We start from the raw sequence: 16,799 nt of genomic DNA, 5'->3' as shown, positions 1-16,799 counted from the left end.
TATATGGTGTTTCTTTGTAATGACAGGTAATTGGCATTAATGGAATTAATTACCCGTTGCGTATCGACAGCGTTCGCCTTAATTGGAGTGCCGCCCCCTGGTGCTGCGCTTGCGCATCTACTAATTAAACGATTCCTTCTAAACGGTAGCTCCGTGGTATATAAGGTGAACTGAGGCATCAAGATCAGTTTTTGCTCTTGAAATTAAGTCTGTAATGCTAAGCTTAACATTAGATTTCATTAATTGAAACTTACTTAATGGTGTCTGTGATTAGAAATTGCTTAAGTAGGTAATTTACCTTTTTGACCATAGTAGGTATTATCGATGTTAGTAAATTCTATAAGACGTGGCCATAAATTGTGTAACATTTTCCAAGTAAGATTATTTTATTACATTAATGTGCCTATGCACAGGAGCAGTGGCTGAGCAGCTATTTATATCTGAAACTTGCTTCTGCCCGCGGCTTCGTCCGCGATGACTTCCGGTCTGTAACAGACAGTTCTGGTACCTAGCATTAATCAAAAACATTTTTAGTCAAAGTTTAAAATGAGTACACTGATAATGAGTCATGATGGGTTCTTCAAACCCTATCTTACTCCCTATAAGATTTATTTTTGTGATAAAAGTTATCGTAATGCCCGTTTTCACCATCAATCCCGAATTTTTAAGTGGGGTCACATGGTAACAAATAACAGGAATTTTGTTTTAATAGGGGTTACTTAAAAAATAGGGATTGATGGTGAAAACGGGCATAAGCCTCAGATCATAGAAGCCATCTAAATTATGCGTAACATAAGCACATAATAGACAAAAATACACCGGTTCTTTTGCATTTTTTATATACTGCTTACTTACATTAGTTATTTCCGCAGAGTAATCCTTATGGATACAGAATTAATCAAACCAAGAAGAAGGAAAATAAATAATAGGTACGTATAAGCTTGTTATACGACGCTTTCTTTTCCTCTCATCCTAATTCATTCCAGGATTACCCATTATCCTCACGTACACTAAACAACCTCCTCTGGAAAATACATTCGTCCAATTGCAATTGAAATACGTATCGGGAAAAACGAAAACAATTCTAAACCGATATTTTATTGTATCTGCGAACAACACGCGGACCGAGGATTCCGTACAAAATAATTAATTTTATTATTAGGTATTGACTGATTATTATGTTCCATAAATGCTTCGTGTTTGATTTGTTTTGCATACGCCTGCTAACGTGATCTATTTTTCTAAAATTAACTTGTGTAGTAGGTAGTTGGAAAGTTGACTTTTACTTACTTATTAAGCACTCTAAGGCTGGTTGCACCACCTAACTTTGACCGTAACTATAACGATAAATGGTGCTTTTTGTATGGAGTTTGACAGATTTTTTATGTTTGTCAAAGCTAAAGTAAGATGGTGCAACCCAGCCATATAAAATATAATCATTTTACTGCCGATAGCGGTTTCTTCGGAGAACACCCAAAACTTGCTTCGCCTTCGAAGTACCGTGCCGTTTCTGTGGAAAAATAAAACTATTACTACTACGTACTACTGCTATAGAATTTTAAGAATTCTTATGTAGAGTGCCTGAAAATAAAACTCGTTATTTCCATTTACAATATTTTTGTATTTCGTAGTTTCTCTGTCTGCCCACGGGCCCCTAGCAGCAAAATGGCGGCGCGCTAAATCTCATCCCCTCAGTGCGAACACCTGAGCCCATGTTTACTTCCATCGCCACCCATGGTGATGGCACAAATGTATTGATATCTACGTGTAGAACTTCTACATCTAGGTACCTACGCAATGCGATACAATCCGTTTCGTTACATTGGATTTTATGTTAAAAGATGATTGAGAAAAAACGTGATCAAGAGGAAAATGATGCACATGAACTTCATGTAAAGTTCAATTTTATGTTTTCTTCTCCTTTCTTTTGATTTTCCTAATAACTCTTCATGTCTTTATTATTCATGACATAAGTAGTCTATCTATACTTATAATAAATCTGTAGAGAGGTCAATTCTGTACATGAAATATATTTTCAAAATAACTATCGGGGGGTGATTAGTGATCGATACTGATGCCAAAAATGCAATCAGTAAAATTTTTGTCTGTCTGTCTGTCTGTCTGTATGTTCCTTATAGAAACAAAAACTACTCGACGGATTTTAACGAAATTTGGCAAAATTATTCTTCGTACTCCTGGGCATGTTATAGGATACTTAGGAATTCCCACGGAAACGGGAATTGGCGGGAAAATCCTTTTGTATGAAAAATCTAAACCGCTTAAGTTAGACGCTTGAAATTTGGCATGCAGGTACCTTAGTAAATTTAAAGCTTTGTTACAACAGGATATTGCAAAATTCCCACGGGAACGGGAGTTAGCGGGAAAAAACATTTGTATGAAAAATCTAAACCGCTTAAGTTAGACGCTTGAAATTTGGCATGCAGGTACCTTAGTAAACTTAAAGCTTAGTTACAACAGGATATTGCAAAATTCCCACGGGAACGGGAGTTAGCGGGAAAAAACATTTGTATGAAAAAATCTGAACCGCGTAAGATATATGAAGGGGGGGGTAAAACGAGATCCACGCGTACGAAGTCGCGGGCGGCCGCTAGTGTTTAATATAAATTTAACTACTTCAAGCTTCAATTACCTACCTCTATCTCTGGAAGTAGTCACTTAGCAAGTAGACAGTTTTACATTAGAATATGCAAATGTCTGCTTAAATTAATGTAAACTGATTAATATTTTAATCTAACCAGTCACTTCATCTGCAAATTTCAATTTTAGATGCGAGCTGAGATGATCTTTCGCACTTAGAGTTAATTATACTAGTTCTTGATCCGATTAACTGATAGAAGTCATTTCTATCTATCAAGCTCTTTAGATGCTTATCAATGTATACGATAGCATACATTTTACGTTTATTAATATCTGTCACATTTTGCTTATCCCGCATCTTGACTAACCTCTCGGGTAGTAAATAAATACCATTCCTATTATTAATAAGTATTTGACAAATGACAGCATTACTTGTTATCTACGTACCTTATAAAAATTACCAGTAAAACGCATTTTGAATTATGTCAGTCTTTTTAACTTTGTTACATTTTCCATTTGCTACATGTCTTTAGGGAATAATGATACGCCTTTCAGTTGTCAATAGTGTGATTTTAGCACTCTTATTAGACTTGTTGGTAGACATTACGGTTGATTGATTTCATTCATATTAATTTATACCATGAAATTAGCTATAAAAGATTTATAAAAAGTTATCTACATCGCATCTCTTTATAGCCATGTGGTACCGACATACTTACTAAAGTGGCCAGGCATGGAGAGTGTGGATCAAATCCTCCATTTGCCTCTGGTAAATTGCAGAGGTCTGACCCGATTAAGTATAGTGGAATATAGTGATAATGATGATAATGACAATGGAAATCTTCAAAAACAGTAAGTAGTAGTAGTAAAATAATTTAATCAAATTCAATTACAAGTTTCAAAAGCCGACTCCTAAGCCATCCCAGCCAGGATCTCCTCCACCATGACCTCCATCGAGGGCGCCCACTGCAGCCGCTGCATGTGCGCCTGGAAGCATCGAGCCACCTCCAGCGCCCGAAAACAGTCGTCGGTTATGGTGATGAACTGCTGCTCGCATTCGCGTAGGAGGCTCACGATCTCTGTGGCTTTGTCGTCCTCTGAAAGAGTGGTAAATTTAGCAAAGGTGCGGCTCGCTTTTTATGAAATGGTAATCGATGTCTTAATTTTTTTTTTCAATAACAACGGACCGTCTGGAATCTAAAGCAGATTAATGAAGAAAATCTTGATTAAGTCACCTGTAGCAAAATCAATCAACTTTTTTTGGTTAATAGTGGTCATGCATGGCACTAGGATACACACGCATAGTTTCCGAGAACTAAGCGAAAAACCTAAAAATGGGACCTTCAAAGATATCTTTTTTTTATCCACAACGAGGAAGCTCTTGGCCTGTATCTCTTGGCCTGATGGTAAGTGATGATCAGACCGAAGGTGGAAGCGAGCTTCACCCGGAATCCTCAACCACGGAGGAACTGATTAAATTACCTCTGACTGCCAGAACATAACAATGCTGTTAACATTGTTGTTTTGGCGACAGACTTAGGTAAGATGGTGGTAGCTAGCCAGGCGGGCTTAGAACAAGCCTTACCACCAACCAAACCGAACAGAAAAATCTTTAAAATTTTGTTGCAAAAAAGACTACTTAGAAGTTAAATAGGCATAATATAGGATTTCTAACCAGCTCCATGTCCCCTGGCGAACTGGTGCGCGTTCTCGTGGTGGATACGCTTCTGGTCTTCCAGCAGATCCTTCTTGTGCGCCATGCACAGGAACACGCAGCCCAGCTCGCGCTCCGGAGCCGCGCCCTGGCTCCAGAACCTTACCAGCCCTTCGTTGATGTTCGTGGTCACTTTGAGCTGAAAGAATATTAAAAATATTTGATGGTTCTATAATCAAAATTTTAATTACGGGCGATAGCACATAAGCCAAACATAGTGAGCGTCTTAAATCGTTGTTAAATAGTTTTTTTGCAAATAAATGTTTACACTGCTGTTGACTGTGTACATCGTTTTTAGCAGAGTTTAATAATAAAACTTACTTCTTTTTTACACTCTTCTAGAACGTTGAAAAAAGTTACACCCATTTTTGTCATAAGTTCTTCAGATGACATCACTGTGTTCAAGTTAACGGTGAAACAAATTACCAAAATGGCCGCGACCCGCCATTTTGTAGCGTCAGCCATCTTGTTCAGATTTTAAATGAATGTTTTTTTTTGCAATCTTGGGTATTTATTGCAACTGTGTTGCTTATTAAACAAATTGCTAGGCTTGTTACCTTATTAGTGTTCTGATCACGAAGTAATTATTCTAAAGCACGAATGTGAATTACTTTAAATCTATGTTTTAACAAGATGTCCGTAACTAATGATATAGGGGAGATTTGAAATCCCCGAGTCAGTGTTATTGCAGTACACGAAGGATGGAAAATGTTAGAGCAACACGAAGAGTCCAATGTTTATCTTGTTTCCTGTTCAGTGGGTGGACTGAGCTGGAGATGGATGGAAAATTTTGGGTGGCAATTCTTTTGTTCCGAATTAGCAGTTGCTGATGGTGGTTGTATTAATGGTGATAATAATATTCACTCTTTCATCTTTTCTACTACAATGTAGGGAGTGGAGGTCGTGTAGGTACCGGAAAACACAGCGTAGGACTGGAAGTAGGCCGCTACCAACCGGTCAACATTTAAGCCAATGGGGGAACCCTATGTTCAGCAGTAGACATCCTATGGCTGAAATTATGATGATGATGACTGAAAGTTACCGAAAATTTAAATATGTAGTTACCTTAAATCCATTTTTTTCAGATAACTTTCTTAACAAAAAATTATTTACCTACTTGAGTATTTTGACTAAAAATATCTTCTATAGCTAAATATGTGACAAAAACATTAACATGTCTCAACCCGTGAGTTATAATGATGTTAAATGAATCGCTAATTGTTGGCTTTAGCTACACCACAATGTGTTTAAGGCCGCATTAACCATAATGGCAGTGCATAGACACACAAATCCCGCGGGTGCGGTTCCATTAACACACGTCATGTGGCTATTCCTCTGGTTTCCATTGCTGCAACTCCTATGTAGCGAGGGTCTGCAGCTTGACCGCCAATAAAGTTCCAACCGTTGGGCCGAGGGAAAGTTTTGAACTCGCAACAAATTCATCAGATGAACATAGGAGGAGTTTGAAGTTCAGGATCGACTTCCCTCCGGTGCAAAGCGGAAATATGTCAAGTAACCTCTTTTTATTTTTCATACAAGCTATTTTTCTTTGCAAAATATCAACCGTATAAAATGCGTGCGTCATGTCGTTTGGTTCCATGATGGAAACGAGCTACAATAATATGTGGGTACACGCTGATCCCGCAACGCGCGCGGATTAGTCTTCGTTAGCGAGCACTGGCAGACATTTGTCACGGCACTAAGTCCGCCTCGCTGGGATTCACTATACGGCAAGCCCTAAACCGCGTAATTGTAGTAATTATTTCGATTGCGAGTTGTTGTTTTGTGGAGCGATGCCAATAACGAACATGAACTAGGATGGAATAGTAGTAAAATGCTTATAAATTAAGATAGTAGGTAGGTGGCTAAATAAACACTAGCTAGATCTAGTTGTATAGTAGGTAACTCTCGTACATTTGAATCATGCAAAACTTCTACTTACTGTAGTATCCTTTTAGTTTTTATGGTGAAGAAATAAAATAAATCATCAATCAGCAGCCGCTAGATAAACAAACTGTAATTCTTTTGTTGGCAAATAAAATACTTTTTACTTTTACTTTTTTTTTAAATAATGTGTACCTACGCAATAAATATTCCACGAAAAATATTTGAAAAAGTAACATTTGATTTCAAATCCTTGTATTTACAAAAATAAAGCTCAAATTCAAAAATCTGCTGTGAACAGATGGACAGACAGATTTATTGCGAAGTGTGATTGCGTCGCGATTTGACGCGGCGCGGCGCGGCGGACGGAATGCGAGCGCCGCAATTGTGCGCCGCGCAATTTTCACTTTAATTACAATGAAACTGTATTTAATTTGTATGCAAAGTCGTAAATATTTAACAAAATATTGCTCGGTGCCTAAAATTGTCCAGCTTTTGTTTTGTATTGAACTTTTCAGTACGGCTAGCACGAAAAACTTTCAAGTTCGAATCGTTTGCGTACTCGAAACGCCATCAAAAGATTTAGTAAGAACACTACAACAGCGCCATTGTGAACGTGTCGAAAAGTGAACTTAGTATGAGATGTGGTTGCACGAAACTTATTTTGAGAATCAAAATTTACACGTTATCGTTTAATTCGAAGATTGAATATCGAATTTTATCGAATACGCAAACGAATCGAAGACGAAAGTTGTTCATGTTAGAGGTACAGGACTGAAACTGATATTGTTTTCTCACCATTACTCACCTAATCTAGTTACATTAAGATCTCCTTAAACAAAGAAAAGAAGACTTTGACTCTAATTTGTCTCTTTTAATTGTTACAGGTATGTACCTATACATGTACTTCTTCAATGGCTGTCAATCCAGCAAGTCAAGTGGTAAGTGATTAGGAATTTAATAATTGGTTATGCTGTGTCCAAATAGAAGGTAACACACAATAAAAATACTTTTGTGATGATTTATTACCATCACAGTCAAAACAAATCTTTAATTTTACACGAAAATTTTATTTACAGACTCCCCATCTTACTTAATTGAATTACATGCCTTTGAACATTGAATCATTCTATTTGCATCTCTAAACTTATTTATTTAAAATCTTTATTGCACACAAAAAACAGTGGTACAACAGACTTAACCTTCAAAACATGGGTCTAATCGCTTGAAGTAATGTCCATCTGCCCCTCGCATACGATCGCCGCTCGTGCCGCGTTAAGCCAAATTCCGATCTTGTCTTACAAGCATTAGCCGGCATTGTCTCAGACACGGCGAGGTAATGCTGTAGCATTAGCAATGACGCCGCCCGACCACACAGTATGCACAAGTAGAAACTCTACTTCGTAATTACATGCATTATTACGTAATTATTTACATTCGTAAATACATCGCCAGAAGAGCAGCTACCCTCGGAGATGAAATTAACCCACCATGTACCTCGTCAGCGCAACCATGACCACTCTGACAAGAGTGCCGGACTAAGAAGAGACTTCGTAATTTTAAAATAGAGTGAACATTGCCTTAAATTCACTCTAGAACTAAGCAGTAAAATTAAAGACAAGTTTTTCTATGACTTTGCCTCTTTAAGAATTACACGTTTTGTTTATGCTATATATAGTTGACAGCTAATTGTTACTCTGCATCAAATCATACGTATAAGCCATACGAAACATTACATTGTTACATTTTGAATTGCCAACAGAAACTTAGAAATAAGAGTCATTCAAGTGCAGAGAACACCTGTATGTCATTCGGGTTACTGCATCTCTTTTGTACTGTGGTGTGGCGATCCCGGGGTAATCCCGTAAATCCCGCGACTGCAAATCCCGGAGCCGGGGTTGCGGCGACAGCTGCGGGACCTATCGCGCTGAGCGATCGCGTCGATTTGTCTCACTGACCCTTAAGAGGGTTGGATCCACAGATCTAAGAATGGCATAGTTGGAAATGTTGGAATATCCATGGGAAGAAGATGCTAGGTACTGCCGAAGACCGAAACACACGATCTGTCATAATAATATGTGAAATTTCAGTGAAATTTATAATAATTATTACAATCTATCAATTACTGTAATCTTTAATCCCATCAAAGCTTGCATTGTGAAAAAGTTACTTATCAGATCTGATAGAGCTAAGCTTGTAACTCTCAAGATCTAACTAAACAAACTCTATACCTTACTTAGATAGTATGTGGCACGGCTAGTCCCACATACGAGTACATAATTATACCTCTTCATAGATTTCGAACACTTTCGACGATGAACTTAAAAGTTTGAACTTTGCAAAATGCCAGCTCTACAGGTTCCCAGCTCTGCCCGTGTAAACTGTCGCTTGTCTCAAGACGGTGCTTATCTCGGCATTGTCCGGGCAGAGCGCACACGCCCGGCACTAGATTACGGAGAATAGCCGGTGCGATGACCGGGGCGGATTAGTGCTAATTTTCGTGGATTTTGAACGGTAAGGACTAACGCTAATCTAAGACGTTTAGTTTAATGTCCGAAATCTACTTGGGAGTTGGAAGACATTAGAATTTGGTACCAAATTGAAATGACCATCCGTGTCTCATTCACTTTTGTTGTCAGTCTTTCATATGATCCGCTGCAGGCGTCTAACAGAAGGAATAACCAGAGTTATTCTAAATGCTATACCAAAGTTATTGATTATTTTTTTACTTTTGTCTAAATTTTTCCTGAAAATTTAATCTGCGTTTGCCCTCAAACTTGTTTGCGACGATGTGATCTAATTTAATGTTAGTTTACTCGGCCAAAATACAGATTTACAGATTTTTTATAACCTTTTTATCTTTGATAGTTTCATACGTAAATTTCAGGATTGTACGGCATTTAACTTAACCCTAGCGCTATCATTGACAACAATTGGCCAGCTATTATGTTAACCCCACGCTGGCGGGCATCCAGGTACCATTGCTGATAATCAAGACTATTTAAACGTAGTTTCGTACTATGCTTTCACTACATTCATAATTATTCGTTTATTTTATCGACTATTAAACTTTACCCAGGTCTTGTTGTATGGATATGGATTGGAGGTGATTTTTTAGGTGTTGATTTAAAAAGCTTGAAAAAATCACTTCAAATAAGACATTTTCATGTCGGAAGCTTTTATTTTATTCAATAAAACTCGTATAATGTGGTCCCATTATAGGTACGAGTTTTGTAAAATCGCAAGTTCTTAACTGATTTGACTTATTAATAAACTACATTGATTAATTCAGTAATACTTACATAAAAGCACAGCAAATGTAACAACATCGGATGCATTTCCAGTTTGAAACCAAACAGAATGCGCTTAAAGGTTAGCAACAGAGTTAACTTTCAGTTAAGTAACTAACAGATAAGCCATGATTTATTCACGTTAGTTATAACATAGACCTCGTAAGCTTTAGATAGTCATTGTAAATTACATATACTATACAATACTTAAAAATACATCAGTAGACAAAATCCACGATACCCTTATGTTGATTTCATTCAACATTAATAGAGTGTTTTTTTTTAAATTTAGTTAGAAGGCAGGGCATGTCTAATGCCTGAAATAAGAATAAGAAAGTCTTTATTCAGCACAATATGGCGGACAAAGCAAGACTAGATTATCATAAAAATATGCTGAACAGGCAATGGTTTTTCAGATTATGACTATCTATTTTATTGCAAGTATTTGCAAGTCGTTTCTAAAAGTTAAAGGTCTACACTTTACCAACTTTACATAGAGTTTAACAGTTCTGATTTCCACAAATCGTATGAATTGTTACCTCAGGCACGCCCGCGTGATATACGGCCCAACTAGAGATATTGACACTGCGTTCTAATTTTATTAGCTTATTGCTGCTTGCGTGTTGTTCCATTAGCTTGTCTTTAAATTGATATGAATGTCTATGTTTAAACGAATTCATTTAGCAGCATGATAACTGATATAAATGAATGGTCTAGCTCAGTGTTTTTCAACCTTTTTCATGACGATAGTATGAAAAAATAGTTTGCGACCCCCCGACCGCTCGATTATTTTTCATGCGTTTTTTAATGTTACAAAGATGTTGTATTGTAGGAACTGAATATTTCAATCCATACAACATTTATGCATTCGCATAATTAGGTTTCGGGTAAATCTATTTTTATAACTGTACTGTTTTTTTTACTGAGGTATTTTTTACGACCTCTCGCGACGACCCTCCAGGGGGTCGCGACCCACAGGTTGAAAAACACTGATTAGCTATAAATGATCTGAAATTAGTGGTTGTGAGATTGAGGTAGTTCAGACTAGTTACAAAAATTTGAAACTTGAATCAAATTGATTGTTCAATAATGAGATAACTGAAAAATTGAGAGTGCTCCACCAACATTTTGTTAATAGTTAGGTAATGTTAATTAAAGATAATAAGATATACATATAATGTAAACAATGATACCTTAGTTAAAATAATGTTAGTGCCGTATAGTAAGAAAATAACGAAATGATCGGATAACGGGAAGAGAAGTAGCCAGCAGGCTAAAGTGCCAAAGGTTAATGTTTAAAATAAAAATACCTAATGTGACATGCAATAAATGTTATGAATTTAAATTTAAACGAGAACAATTTTCTATTATTATAAAGCTTTATTTTCGTAAACAAATCAAGCTTCGCTGGATTTCAATAAGTCTGAGCGCTCAGCGACACCTATGAACTACTGCGGCAACAGCTGATACGCTGTAGTTTATTTACGCGTGGATAGATGGCGTTAGGACATGCTTAATTCTAATTGACCTTAAAATATTCAAGATCACTTCAAGATCGCAAAACTGGTTTGGTTGTTTTATTTTAAGTTAAAAAAATAAAATAAACAAAACTAGATCCATTGACGATTTTGTATTAAATCACTACCTAAGTATTTTTTTGAATGGGTTTAGTTACCTCATCCCTTTTCAATCGCAATAACTGAATAAAAAAAACTTTAACCTTGATTTTAGCATTTTTAATAATACAAAGTAAACAAACATCAAAGTGCTGAAAAAAGCTAGTACAGACACACGCGACTCGCCTAAAAATAAATGTCCTTGAAAATCATGTCAACAAAATGAAGTCAATGTTGGATCAACTGCGCGGAGCTAGTGCGCTTTAAAGCTTTGAGTGCAAGGGTCCCGTCCCGGGTTCGATTCTTGTGGGTTATAATACACTCGACCTACTTTTAGTAAATGTTAATGGAGTCAGGAAAGTTCTCGAGTGGCGACCACGGGCTGGAAGACGTAGCGTGGGCAGGCCTCCTACTAGGTGGACCGACGATCTGGTGAAGGTCGCGGGAAGAGCCTGGATGCGGGCAGCGCAGGACCGTTCATTGTGGAAAACCTTGAGGGAGGCCTTTGTCCAGCAGTGGACGTCATTTGGCTGAAAACGAACGATAATGGAGTCAATGTAAATTAACAAAGGTATGAGACTCGCAAACTGTATTTGTGTTACTGACACAAACAAATCACCCCTTATCTATGACAAGCCCTTACACCATGTTAACCATACTTTAGGAGCTCATAAACCATGGTTCGGTCAGTTCAATTTCCGGACCTCTGGCCGGAGGTCATTCGTTGTCTATGGTGTCGGTGTCCCTCCCTTGTCTTGACCCCCTCATTTAAATATCTTGCTGATAAGGATCTAACATCTCTAAATCATTGACTATACACGTGTTTTGTTTTGGTTAGTAAATCTGTGGTGAATGAAATTAAGAAAGCTTTTTGTTTAGAAACTTGAACTTTTAATTATGTTGATTTTAAAATTTTACTGGGTCAATTGTTTTGTTTTTTGTTTCTCATCAACCAATTTTACTTGGCGTGTTCATCAATTGGTATAATATGAAATGTTTTCTTTCAATGATGTTGTTATCTTTTGTTAACGAAAAGTGAAACAACGCCTTCACTGAACTAAATATATTTTAACTTTAAAACATTTACAAAAGTTACACTCAAAATATAATCAAAATAACTCCGTCCGACTATTCAAGTTTACACTTCGAATTACGAAAACGTAGTGGCGCTCCGACGACTGCGTAGCTTCTTTTTTATAACTCGCCCGAGCGCCGCAGTGGCGCCATCTACGACGAGTCACGCCATCTACGCCGGGTGGCGCCATCTACAGCGAGTTACGACAACTTCCGGCTGCGTCTTGATTTTTCGGCGGCAATGACGTCACTTCCCACCGGATATCGCAATAAATAATTGCGATTGCCAACACGGCCATTCTGCGCGGTGCCTGCCCCAGGCACTTCAGGTCTAGATAAAATGCTGAAGCAAAATTAAATATTAGAATATATTATTTTAATTACATTAAGGTTATGCGGTCAACTTGTCAATTATTGCTGACTTACACATTACTATAGTCNTGCCAACACGGCCATTCTGCGCGGTGCCTGCCCCAGGCACTTCAGGTCTAGATAAAATGCTGAAGCAAAATTGAATATTAGAATATATTATTTTAATTACATTAAGGTTATGCGGTCAACTTGTCAATTATTGCTGACTTACACATTACTAATCTCATGCACATGCATTTATTTAGACTGCTCGCACTTAAAGGGACTTTACCACATTTAAGAGACCAAGTCAGTCTTTTCCCGCTAATCACAGAGCTACTTGCACTCAAAGGGACATATGCCACACTTGAGCGTACCAAGTTCGCTCCAGATCTTATTTGTGAATCTCGCATGTGAAAAATTACCAACAATGTGTAAGTCACCAATCTAAAGCATTTTATCTTGACCCGCAACCTTAATTTATATTGTGAATACGAATCAATCAAGTTACAAAATGTAAATAAATTTCATTATTGTGTAAATAATAATAATGTATTATGTAAAACCTTCTTTCAAATAAATAAATGTGTATATAAACTGTTTTTTTTTTAAATAATACTTTACGATCTATAATTTCATACAAGAAAATTTGTTATTACCTTGCCAACACGGGTTATTATTAATAGATAAGTAGTGCTAATCACTCCAATTATTGATATTTATCCATGGTTTCATGTTTTCGACGGCTGTTATGCCAGTGTACTTTTTAAGGCTTCTTTCAGTACCTTTTATATCCGTCACCTCATATCGATCGTTTCCCATGACCTTTTTTACTTTAAAAGGTCCTTTAAAAACAGGCAATAATTTTCGACTTTTGCCATCATTACTTTGACTTTGAATTTTGACGAGTACCAAATCCCCTTCAGAATAAGTACGTGCAGTTATTCGACCCTTATCAAATCTCTCTTTTTGTATCTTGGCATTGGCTTTTAAATTTGCATCTACTCTCTCACGAAGGCTAGTGACATCGAAAATAGTCTCATTATCAAGTTGAGGAGCCAAACTATCACTATCAATACGTAAACGGTAGCCAAAAAACACTTCACTTGGCACGGCCTTTGTAGTTTTATGGATAGTACTATTTAGACCTTGTTGTAACACGTTTATGTATTGATCCCAATTATCCTCAGTCGTATTAGATCCGATGGCTTTTAAGGCTTCTAAAATAGTTTTATTAAAGCGCTCTACTTGGCCATTGGAGCGAGGCATACCCGTAGCCACAGTATGCAAGCGAATATTTTTATCAGTGCAATAACGAACGAATTCGTTGGAAGTAAACCCAGATCCTGCATCAGTGATAATTCTTTTGGGGTTACCAAATATTTTCGTTATATTATCCAACTGTTTAATAATGCATGCACTTTTAGTAGATCGTACTGCAGAAATAAATACGAATTTTGTAAAGGCATCCACAGTAACAAGCAAATACTTATTTTTGCTTTTAGTTTCAACAAATGGGCCCAAATGGTCCAAATGGAGTGTATGAAAGGGCTGTGCATACTTTGGTAACGGGTGTAATTCTCCTTCCTTAGGGCCGCCTTTGTTTTTATAATATATACAATTAAGGCAGTTTGCAATGTATTTTTTTACAATACGTCGCATACGAGGGAACCAATATTGATGACTAATTCGTTCAACAGTTTTATCTATTGAAAAGTGGCCTAAATCGTCATGGTTGCATTTTATAATTTGCCAAATACACTTTTTGGGTACCACCCAGCGTCGACCTTGAGTCGTTCTCCTATAAACCTTACTACCCAATAGCTCATATTTGTTAAAAACATCCCTGTCACTATCAATATCACCTGACTCTAAAATTGTTTTGATTCGTTCTATCTGGGGATCCTGTAATTGTACAGTAAGCAACCAGTCTGCCTCAGTTATTGACATAATGATTTCGGTTTCAGATTTTTCTCCGGATGGCACGGGGTTTCGACTCAATGCGTCTACATGTTGCATTCGCGACCCTTGTCGGTGAATAATTTCAAATGAGTACTCTTGTGTTGACAAGACCCACCGTGCTATCCGGGGAATAATCTCTTTTTTAGTTAAGGCATATCTCACTGCATTGCAGTCGGTAATAACTTTGAAGGGCGATCCCAACAAATACAGTCGGAACTTCTGCAAGGAACAGACGATGGCTAATAATTCTAACTCAAAAGAGTGATATTTTTTTTCATCTTCTGTTGTCTGCCTACTATAATAATGTATGGGTTTCTCACCTTCGTCTGTTACCTGCATAAGTATTCCGGCTATACCGTCTCTACTAGCATCCGTATATAGAATAGTCGGTCTGCTTGGATCGAAAATTGATAAAACACTCTCTGAAGTCAATTTGGATTTTAAATTTTGAAAAGCCTGCTCCTCATTTGTACTCCAAACAAATTTAGCATCTTTTTTAAGTAGTTTCGTCAAGGGAGCAGATATCATGGCACAGTTTTTAATAAATTTTCGAAAGTAACTTATTAGACCAAGAAATTGACGGAGTTGGTGTACTGTTTTGGGAGTGGGAAAGTCGTTTACGGCTTGCAATTTCGTTTCATTTGGCATCACACAGTCCTGTCTTATTTTATACCCTAAAAATTCAATTTCAGTTTTAAAGAAATGACATTTTTTTAGGTTCAGTGTCAAACCATTGTCTCTAAAGATTTTCAAAACCTTTTCTAGTAATTTAATATTTTCTTCCACTGTTTCGGTAACTAAGTAAACGTCATCTAAATACAAAATTACATTATCAAATCTTAAATTTCCCAACACCTTATTCATCATTTGTTGAAAACAGGACGGTGCGTTTGCCAAACCAAACGGTAACCTTAGAAACTCATAGTGCCCATCCTCAGTAATAAATGCAGTTTTTTCTATCGATTTTTCGCTCTCGCTCATCCTAATCTGGTAATAGCCACTTTTAAGATCTAGACATGTAAAGCATTTACGGCCCTGTAGCCTATCGATCAAATCCTCAATTCGAGGCATCGGGAATTTATCTTTAATTGTGATTTTATTCAACTGCCTATAATCTACGCAGAGCCTTTTTTCGCCATTTTTTTTACCAACAAGAAGCGCGGGGCTAGCATAGGGCGAGTTGCTTTCGCGTATAATATTGTTTTCCAAGAGTTCATCAACCATTTCGCGTATAATTTTCCTATCAGAAGGTGAAGCTCTATATGGTCTGCATTGAATTGGTTGAGAGGTGGTCAAATTAATAATCATTTCGTGGTCTTTCACTTTACCTAACTCTTTGACATTTTTAGCAATGCAATCACTATATTTCCTTAAAAGAGTTACCAATTCATTTTGGTACTCAGCAGAACAATCTACCTCAAGTTCGGTCAATACATTACAAAATTCAGTAAATGCATTAGCATAATCAAATTTAAGTATACTTCCTACACGAGAGTACATCAAGTCAGGGCGCTCCGTTACATTTCTCCCTATCAAAATTTCACAATCCGCCAAATCATCAATAATATAAAAATCTATGTTCGTGAGTTGCACAGAATCGATTTTTAGATTAACTGTTACTTTGTGGTCAACTTGTTTTACGTTTTGTTTTGAAAATCCTTGTAAATACACAGGAGAGGGTAATCGTATATAATTAAGAGACTTTGATTTCGCTAAAAAATCTGACATTATTGAGCAGCTGCTGCCTGTATCAATAAATGCTTCATGAGTGAAGTCGTTTAATAATATAGATTTAACAAATTTATTTCGTGAGTCTGCCGATGAAACGGTTTTTGTTTCTTGTTTTTCCGTTTTCAAGGCATTCTGTTTATGGTAACATACATTTTCTAAATGGCCTCGCTTACCACAATAAGCGCATTTATTGAGCTCACATTGATTCCTCCTATGATTTCCACCGCATAAGTAACATTTAATAGGTTTACGATTCTGCATTTGACCCGAATCCTGTTTACTAGGGGGCATATTACTATTATTCGCATGCTGACCCGATATACTCGCGGAAGGCAAAGACGGTGATGTAGGAATGGGTGTTTGTGTCGTAGGTAAGTGACTATTTATTTTATTAGAGCTATCGCGTGCATTTACACTCGTTTGTTTTGGTGTTTTACTTTTATAAGTGCGCCCATGTAAAAAGCTAGCTAGACTATCGCAAGTAACGAAATTACTCGCTTCAATCGACGCTCCTATATTACTATCACCTATATTTCCAATAATTATGGAAATTATGTCCTGTTCCGAGAATTCTAATGA

At 37.1% G+C, this 16,799-nt stretch overlaps 1 protein-coding gene across 1 annotated transcript; it reads right to left on the bottom strand.

Moving 5' to 3' along the window:
* Positions 1-3,459: 3,459 nt before the first annotated feature.
* LOC114363608 (general odorant-binding protein 1) lies at positions 3,460-4,864 on the bottom strand. Its single transcript, XM_028319381.1, has 3 exons — positions 4,634-4,864; positions 4,274-4,451; positions 3,460-3,695 (listed from the first exon to the last, which is right to left on the bottom strand). Exons 1-3 carry the CDS (start codon positions 4,775-4,777, stop codon positions 3,511-3,513), a joined length of 507 nt encoding a protein of 168 aa, XP_028175182.1. The 5' UTR covers positions 4,778-4,864; the 3' UTR covers positions 3,460-3,510.
* Positions 4,865-16,799: the final 11,935 nt, after the last annotated feature.

This window comes from Ostrinia furnacalis, unplaced genomic scaffold (assembly GCF_004193835.3).
Source record: "Ostrinia furnacalis isolate ACB-3 unplaced genomic scaffold, ASM419383v2 OfSCF7173, whole genome shotgun sequence".
NCBI lineage: Eukaryota > Metazoa > Arthropoda > Insecta > Lepidoptera > Crambidae > Ostrinia > Ostrinia furnacalis.
This window is presented reverse-complemented; position numbering and strand designations above follow the sequence as displayed.